General features: G+C 41.9%; 1 protein-coding gene across 1 annotated transcript; it reads left to right on the top strand.

The window, feature by feature from the left end:
• The first annotated feature begins 5,793 nt into the window (after nucleotides 1-5,793).
• Nucleotides 5,794-9,534, top strand: LOC133884756 (protein CHUP1, chloroplastic-like). The gene is made up of 4 exons (XM_062324299.1): nucleotides 5,794-6,704; nucleotides 6,819-6,886; nucleotides 7,382-8,146; nucleotides 8,393-9,534. Exons 1-4 carry the CDS (start codon nucleotides 6,530-6,532, stop codon nucleotides 9,233-9,235), a joined length of 1,851 nt encoding a protein of 616 aa, XP_062180283.1. The 5' UTR covers nucleotides 5,794-6,529; the 3' UTR covers nucleotides 9,236-9,534.
• The last annotated feature ends 163 nt before the right edge of the window (nucleotides 9,535-9,697 follow it).

Raw genomic sequence — 9,697 nt, forward strand, 5'->3', positions numbered from 1 at the left:
GTGTGGCTCGGGCCTTTTTATATTTTTTTCGGCATCTTCTTTGGTCATTGTGTGCCTCAAAATTTCGTGTGGTCGGCAGCGGCTGAAATTTTTTTGGGTCACTGCTGTATCATTTTTAAACCATCTTTCTCAGAAATGATAAGGCTGGAAACGAAAATAAAATTGGATCTGTCAAAAAATCGTACCAACTGATGACTGACATTGTATTTTCCGTGTCACCCTCCGGAGAAAGGTGTCACAACCAGGTTTCAAAATGCGTTGGTAATCGCTCGATATTCATGGTTACCGACCAATTCGCTGCAGTTCGCATTCAGAAATCGATCAGTTTTCGGTTAAATTCAAATTCAAAATTCAAAAAAAAAATTGACGAAATTTGACCGATTTTCACCGAATTATTATCGAAAACTGCGAATATCGAAGAAATCACTGGGATTCGGTAATCGGTCTTGAATCAAATTTTGAAACCTTGGTCACAACTACCCCCTTCGATTCTAAGCCTCAACCAACTTTATCGCCTCCCATCTAGTCATGCGCACACTCCCATAGTTCATCCCCTCTTTGTGGCTTCCTCGCAGGAATCACCTTTAGCTATATATAGCTGTAAAGGTCTAAGGTAGGTAGGGGTTTGGCTCATATTTATGGATGTAAGTGGGTACTTAATGAGTAATTATAGATCACTATTTTTCTTTTCTTCTTAGTTTAGTTTGGTGGGAGTGAATCTTTAGTTCATATTTTGAGTTTTTGTTCAACTTGCATCCCTATCCATGTTGCTTGGATGTTGTACTTTCCCCGTTGAAGTTGCTGAATGAAGTCCACCGGTCGATGAATCGATCGGGGCAATTCAGGTGTAGGTTGGCTAGCAAATTTGGAATATTTTTTAGCCTTTTTAAAATTAATATTTTAATAATAACTCGTGGGGACTTATATTTTCAGAAATTGGTTCATTTTGTCACGTCACGGACTTTGGCGTGACTCACCACTTGATCACGCTAAAGAACCGAGCGTGACTGCAGTGCCACGTCGGCGGGCGGCCCGCTTCGTGCCACGTGGGCGTGCCGACGTGGCAGCTCTAAGTCGCGCCAGACTCTAAAGCCTGTGACGTGACAAAAGGGGCCAGTTTTTGAAAATATAAGTCTCGGCAGGCTATTATTAAAATATTAATTTTAAAAAGGTTAAAAAAATTCGCAAATTTGTAGGTTGGTTTTTCTGGTATATGGACTTGGCCCAAGAAGGATTAGTCTTAGGGTCTGCTTGGATCACACGAATTGGGCTGAATCTGATTTTGATTCTAAGGCCAGCCTATTTGGGTTCGTCTGAACTTGGAAATCCTGAATCCTGTGAAGCCCATCGTGGCCTACGTAAGATTCCTAGGCCAAATAAGAAAAGTCCGTTTCCATCCCATCCTTGTAAGATTCCTAGGAAAAAAAAGGAAAGTCGGATTCCATCCTGATTTTGTTTATAGTTTTCAATCCAAAAATTACAAATATATGCATCCGTTTTGAATCTATTGCGAATAAGGGTTAAAGAGTAGTAGAAGTGTTAACAAAGCATGAATTTTAATTACTTAGTCATGTATTGTTTAGTGTTGAGACACATGCATAATATGATATAAGCAATTATTATCTGTCATGGTATGCAATATGAATGCAACTTCTAGATTTTTAATGTCTAGCTTTCATATGTGTATGCAATATGAAATCCATGAACTATTAAAGGATAGTATAGTTCTTCATGTTGTATTGGACAATTTTCTTTTTGCTTGTTTTGTTTTCAGTTTGCTTAATGGAATATTGATTATTTTTTCATTAAAAAATTGTGGTATAATATGTATGATCCAAATTTTACAGATATGTGCTACAATATTCCTACTATTTTTTGGATTATTGTGTTTGTTTTTGCTAGTCTATTTTTAGTTTTAAGGATTTTAGGTGAGACTTACCGTTGATTAAATATTTCAAAATAAAAATATCTCTATAGTACATCTTCTGTGATAGCTATCTGCACAGCGGTGCTGTTTTGAAGATTCTCTTGTGAGTGATAATCATGATTTGTTTATCCTGCTGGAAGTTGAAATCTGGGACTAGAAATGGCATGCCATAATGCTTGTAGCAACAAATAAATGTTATAGGCTGTTCCAATTGGTGAGTAAAAAAGTAATTATATTTGGTAGTAATGCCAGAATTTGTTCTTATTTTTTCATTTTACTACTACCTTAGTTCATGCTTGTCTAATCTAATATAGAAGTAAACGTTTTTCGGCTGTCTGATCTAATATTAGCTGATATAATTCTCTGTTGGCTATGAGGGAAATGATTGAAATTAAACAATAGCTTTTTTTTATTGATGAATTGGTAGAATCATCCAGATTGAACAATCACTTTTGTTTGAATTCATACTGGTTTGATAATTAGAATTTGATACATATATCTACTGGTAGTTTAGAGCTTATATTTTATTTACATTACTTTTGGCAGCTCCTCTAGAATTTTAAAACTGTTTTTTTCTGCTTGCAGGCTGCCGAGGTGGAATTGGACGAGGAAAAATGTTAAGCAGTGGCCTTAGTGGTGGCAGTGGGCATGGTGGTAAGGCCAACTCCAGTAGAGGAGTTATCCAGTGCTACAGTACCCCCCGTAAAGTACTGTAGCACAGAAAATCGGCCTCCAGCGGATACCCATTCGGTACTACAATGTCGCACAGCACTGCTACGTAGCGGGATCGAATGGAGAAAAAGAGTAGTAGAAGGTAGGAAATAGGGTAGTTGCTGGAGATGAAAAAATAAAGTATGCTGTAATAGTGATAGAGGATGCTGTAATAGTATTTTTGAGAATAAAAATTTGAGGTAGCTACCGGAGATGACCTAAAGACGGCGACGGCATTTACAGTGGCAATCATACAGAGGGTGGACCTGCATATGGTAATGCTGATTTACCTTGTGAACTTGGCAGTGGCAGCGGTAATGTCAGTGCATCTTCAACGGCTGGTGGTGGAATAATAGGTAAAAATGTTGTATTGATCACTGTAGTCCTCTTCAGTCATTGTATCTCTTAATAACACTTCCTATTACTGCTTTATCATCTGCAAATTTCCAGTGATGGGTTCTTTGGAGCAATCTCTGCCAAATCTCTCCCTTTCTGGCTCAATTGTGGCAAATGGTGGTAATTTTTCTGGTGTGGTATCTCATGCCGCAAATGAAGGACCTGGTGATGGTTCTGGTGGTACAGTTCTTTTATTTGTGCGGACTTTACTCCTAAAGAAGGGCTCTGTACTTTCTAGTGTTGGTGGGGTTGGAAGCAATGGTAGCGGTGGAGGTGGAGGTGGTCGGATTCACTTCCATTGGTCTGACATTCCCACTGGAGATGATTATGTTCCATTTGCAACTGTTAAAGGATCAATACTTGCAAGGTGCATTTTGAATTCTGATACTCTCTGTTAGCCCTTTCCTCTTTGTTTTACTTGCTAGTTTTGAATTATGTTGAAGGCCTGTGTTTGGTGCGCTTCGGATCTGCATGATTAAATAGTTTTAATCTTACAAGCTGGTGATTGGAGAATGTTCGGGTTGGAATAGTTCAAGAACTTTTGGCTAGCCTTTTCATATGTATGACATGTTTAATGCAGTTTTAATAGTTAGGGGATCTCGGGACAATGAGACTGGAAGGGAACATAAAGCCAGAATTACTATTTACTTTTACCTTGGTTTTTTGAATTCCTCTTATTTGCAGCTAGTTGCGTCGATTTATCATTTTGCTCGCTCCTGTACTGCCTTTTTCATCCCCTTTCGCATAGTATTTTCCTTTTTGTCATTTCCATTTTTGGACATCAGGCTATGAACTTTTATGATCCTAGGATCATTGGTGGATAAAAACATCCATTGAGAGGATAGTCGGATGGCGTCAGTTGCTAAAAGAAGGATTAAACTATAAATTAGAGAGACTTAGAATATTAAAAGAGATTTAGATTTTTCTTCTTCTTTTTTTTTCATAGTACCATACGCCTGACTTTATAGAACTAGGTCTGCACACGTGCATACCCCTAACTATATAAAATAGATCTAACTGACTAACAATATGATCTAATCATAACTAATTGACTTAAGGCCTAATCCTATCTAACTAACTGTAGTAGCCTAGAGCCTCCCGGTGCACACCTACTTGTTATAGCTCTAGCTTTCATGCCTGTTGGAACCGATGTCTCGAACAACGAGAACCTTTGTTTGTAGGGAAAGTTGAAGGCTTCTGGGTGTGACACGTGTTTGGGGGTAAATAGTCTCAATTGATTCCGTCCGTCTCGGGTACAGTATGGTCCTATCTATAGCCCGTACTCAACCACTCCACCCTGGGGTTTATAGTTTCACCCCCTCACCTGCTACATTCTCGGAATATTCAGGGGCATTATGGCACAATCAAGTGTATTTATATAATTACAACTCTGCCCTGGGCAGTTAAGTGGGTCTCGACATCCAATCGTGGTTTTCGGTCGATCCCATGACTGCTCCGAAGGCTTCTCAGCTATCTGCCGGAGGTTCACCACGGGCTTCGCTCCTCCCCTTTGGCTCTATGAGTCGATCTTCGGTCTCCGACCGAAGATGCGCTAGTACCTTCGCCCACTTCGGTCAGCCAAACTGCCGGTGTAGCCTTCGGCTTCCGACCGAAGGCTCGTCCGGGCCTTCGCCCGCACAGATGAAGGATTTCGGTCAATCTCCAGGCTGCGATCAAAGGTACTTCGTGATCTTCGTCTGCACTCCCTAAAACATTCCTGCAACACCCGAATACGTAGCCACCGGTAGACTTCGAGTTACTCTACGAAAGGGGAGGGCGAGAGATCATCCCCAACAATGCCCATAACATGTCATGACATTACACCCCTTCTAGATATGCAACTCGTTCTTGAGCTGTTTAGGTGGTGGTCACGATTGCAGTCCTAGCAACCTTCATGTAAGGTTAGAGGACAAACAATTATGTTTTTTTTTCTTGGTTTGAATTTGAGTAAGGTGAGTTAGAGTTTTCTTACTTTAAGGCCCTCTCCAACAGGATCTGCAAATTTGAGGATTCTAGTGCTACAGTACTTTGCGGGGTACTGTAACACTAGAAATTCGTCTCCAACAGAGTCTGTATCCAGTGATACAGTACTGCTACAGTGTTAGAGATAGGAGATGCTGTAATAGTGATAGGGGATGCTGTAATAGTATTTTGAGAATGAAAATTTGAGGTAGCTGTTGGAGATGATCTAAAGAGAGCTAAATTGGCTCTCCTTCCTAGTGAGGTTTGACTTGTCAAATCTTAACCAGCAAGACTAGTGTGTAAGAAAACCAAATATACCCATTCTGCAGAGAGAGAGCTGCAACCCTTTCTACGATCATAACATATTTTCAATCTTCACATGATATACATACAATATAGGTAGCTTGTACCACTAAACTATAGCTGTCGTGGCTGGACGTGTCAAATATTCTGCCAGACACGCAAATGGCGCATCATTATGGTCTCCTCCGCATGTGAAACATCAGTAACCACCAGTTCTACTACCTTCTGACCACGGCGAGCTTCGCATGGCCTGACGAAATCACGGAAGGTAGATGCGTCCAACGCCCACTGGTTTCACGTTCGTCCCCTCCCCGCCATCAATTCCTGCCCCCAAATTCCACCCTCCTCTCGAGTGCAAAATCAATCATGAAATGGACGGCGAGGTCTTGCACATTGAGCCATGGGAGATTAGTAGGAGAATTTCGCTTTGCATATAGGTGTTGCCGAGTAAAAAATCGTTGCCGAATCAGCAAGAAACGGACGGGTGAGAGAGAGAGAGAGAGAGAGAGAGAGAGAGCGAGGCCACGAGGCAAGAAGAACCCTCAATAAATAAAGGTGGCTGCCACAAGTGGATGATGCGCCTCCGCTGTCACTCTCGCTGAAGAAACAGGCCAAGAACTTTTCAGATTCCGGCGGCGTTTGGAGTTGTCCTGCCCTTCCTTTGGGACAAGAACAAGCCAGAAAAGAAACGGAATAACCTGAAAACGTGGGGAGAGAGAGTAATTTTGTCCTGCTTCCTCTGCTCAGCTGTTTAGCTCTCTCTTGACCTTCTTTTGTTGGTTCTGAGCTGAATTCGTAGCACACCACCCTAGCTTTAGTCGAAGTGGAGATTACCCCAGAACAAATTTCAGAAGTAGGGAGGCAGGTTTGATTGTCAGGCTGGGTTGGGTTGCTCCTCCCGGTCTGTTCGAATTCGACACCATGGAGATAAAGCCGGCGACTTGCAGGGGCCGGAGGCCCGGAGCTCGCGTTTCTTGATGCGATTTCTAGCTTTCTGCAAAATTCTTTTCAGCCCCTCAAGATCAGATTCTCCGCCACAATCTTAGGCTCTAGCGCCCATTTTTTTAAAAATTTGATCACCGCTCCGGTGCTCGCGGGCGCAAAAGATGCTCTTTTTGTGACCCAAGGTTGGATTTTGATCACCTTCGTGGCTGTCGATTGGGTTCCCCTCGTTGCTGCCGTTCTGCATGAGGAGGATTCAGATGCTCTTGGCAAGGTGGTAGCGGGGAGATGCCCAAGGCCAGAGATGGTGGTGGGGCGGGGAGAGGGGACGCCAAGGACTTGCCCCTCCTTTTCCTCAGGGTTGGCGCCGCTGTCACGCTCTCCATCGCCGGGCTGCTCTTCTCGCGGCGGCAACGGCCGCCCCGGCAGCTCCTGCTCCCTCCTCCTCCTCCTCCCTCCTCAGGTATCAACCATGAGCAAATTAGTGCTTGTTAATGAGATGGTGCATCAATTATCAATCACGATTTTTGTTGTGCTAGATGAGATTTGCTGATAGTTCGTGTATGTGTGCTTGCAGAGTCGGATGATGCCCACGGCATGAAGGCTGGCAGAGGGCTCAAGGAGGAGCTTAGGATCCTCAGGAATGTAAGGATTTGGATCGTGCATGGCCTGTTACATGCTGTATTCATAATTTGTAATTCTTAAGTTGTGGTTGCCCTTTGGAAGTTGTTTATGATTGAAAGTTCCTGTTTTTAATATTTGGAAAGTTTCAATTTTGAATAGATGGTGTTTCAATCTTCTCGTAAAAGTTTGACTGCTAGGTGATATAAGATCGTCCCTGAAAAAAATCCTAGATGATCCTTTCAGAATACAGCTATGTACTTCTTCCAGATGGCCTTTTCTGAAACAGGGTTAAATTCTCGATTTAGTGGTACCACATGCATCAAAGATTTATTTTTCGGTTTTTTCCCCTGCTCTGAATATTTTACGGCTAGTTTATCTTCCAGTACTTACCGACAGAATTTAACTAACCTTCAAGCTCAATCCCTGACTTATATTCCGTATTCTTCTCGATTGTATTGAAAGAAAATGGAAAGATGCGCCTATTGACATATGGACTTTGTTTTCTGGTTTGTCAAGGAGGACACCGGGGCTAAAATCATCAGTGGAAACTCTGTTCACACGACCACCACCACTGCCTTGGTGCCCTTGCGCCACAAATGCAGAAACCTTGATGATGATGAAGGATACCTACTTCCAGAATTCAATGAAATGGTTCTCAAAGAATTTGGCCGAGATGTAGATAATATCACAACAACGCCTGCACCGAGGGTAAGGGAAGATGCATCTAATGAACACAAAATTTACAAGCTTAGAGATTTGGTGAAATCACTGCAAGAAAGCGAGAAGAAACTGGAGCTACAGCTTCTGGAGTGTTACGGTTTGCAGGAGCAAGATGCTGCAGTGAAGGAGCTTGAGAATCAACTGAAGATTAGCAATGTCGAATTGAAACTATATTCGTTAAAGATTGAATCCTTGCAGTCTGAAAACCAGAGGTTGCAAACACAGTTATCAGACAACTCAAAGATAATCTCTGAGCTTGAAGCGACAAAAGCAAAGTGCAAGCTGCTGAAGAAGAAGTTGATATTGGATGCAGAACAGGCAAAGGAGAAAATCTCTTCCCTTCAGAAAATGGTCGACTCATTGCAGCGTAAAGAGACTAATGAAAGAAAAGATAATGCTGAGGTTGAGAAGAAACTAAAGAGGCTAGAGGAGATGGAACATGAGGCAAGAGAGCTTAAAGCTATGAATTCAAGGTTGCAGCAGGAGAACGCGCATCTTACTAGGAGATTGGAGCTTACACGCCTAACCCCTGTACCCATGCCCAACAAAGATAGCATGGAGGTGATTCTTTACTCTTCTTGGACTGTATTGTAGCTGGCACTTACTAAATTAATCTTAATCACCAATTGGAAGTGTTATTCCTAAGGAGATGGTGTTTGTGATATTTGTTTTGCAACTGAGAAGAAATCACATAATTCTATCAAAAATCAACTATTTCCATGCGCACTAAGTTTTGAAGTTCATTGTGTCATTGTGCTCTTGATCTTTTTTTTTCGTCAGGAATTGAACAACTAAAAATGGTTGCAGGTAAAAGCATTGGAGGAGGCTGATCGGTTGAGGCAAGAAAACGAGAAATTGGCTAAAGAGGTCGAACAACTGCAGGGTGACAGGTTTGCAAATGTTGAAGAATTGGTGTATCTAAAATGGATAAATGCCTGCCTGCGGTATGAGCTGAGAAACAAGGATGCTCCATCAGGGAAAACTGTTGCGCGGGATCTGAGCAAGACCCTAAGCCCCAAGTCTGAACTGAAGGCCAAGCAACTGATAATGGAATATGCCTATGCCAGTGGGGATGAGAGTCACTTGGGCCATATCGAGTGTGGTTCAGAATGTTCTTCCTCACGGGCGTCATCAGGTGATCCTGATGATGCATCAATGGATAGCACTTCGATGATAAAGCAGAAAAACCCGAAGAAGAAAAAGTTCTTTTCTAAGCTTCGGAAACTGGTGCTGGGAAAAGGAAAGGAGAACCATGACGTTCATACTCTGGAGAGGAGGGTATCTATTTCAAGCTGTTCCTTTGATGACTTCGATGGAAGGGATTCACATGATAGCTATTCTTCATTCATAGCAGAAACAAACATACCTGGTAGTCGTCAACACGACGATCACAGCTTTGGTATGCATTCTTTGGACAGCGCAAAATCTAGTCCTCTTAGCACAGAAACTGGAGATGAAAAAAGAGATCATTCTGGGGTGAAGAGTGTATCTTTTAGAGAGGAAAGGTCCGGTGGATTTGGTCACAGTGCTCGCTTTGATAGCGGTCAGGCCATACCGGAGGATGCGGCGATCCATAAATTTGCCGATGCACTGATTACATCAAGGACAGGTTCCATGTCATCAAGAAGGTCATCGTCCTTCCCACACTGATACACGAATAGCTTTTAGGATTCATCTGCTGCCGACTGATCAGCTTGGATGTATATATGTGCCAGTTCTTGATGGGGAAGTTATAGACTTATAGGAGATGTTACTGGAATAAAGTGCACAAGACTATTCATTGTGAAATGTACAATCTGTATAGTAGTGCAGTTTACTAACCTTTAATACCAACCCTTACCATGCAGTTGGGCTGGTTTGTAATTCTTCAATGTGTCTCATAAAATGCCACAGTCCGGTGGCAAACACATAGCAGTTTGTTCTGATTCGTGGGCACATGATTCGTCTTAGGATTCTTGTGGAGCAAATTTTTTTAAGCTTTGAGCATCAATTTATAAAAAGTACATAGATTGACAATATAAGATTAATATTACTAGATTCATCAAGAAAATTACTCTCATAATATATAACCCATTATATTTGGAATAATATATTTTCATACAAATTGCTAGT

This window comes from Phragmites australis, chromosome 11 (genome assembly GCF_958298935.1).
Source record: "Phragmites australis chromosome 11, lpPhrAust1.1, whole genome shotgun sequence".
Classification (NCBI taxonomy): domain Eukaryota; kingdom Viridiplantae; phylum Streptophyta; class Magnoliopsida; order Poales; family Poaceae; genus Phragmites; species Phragmites australis.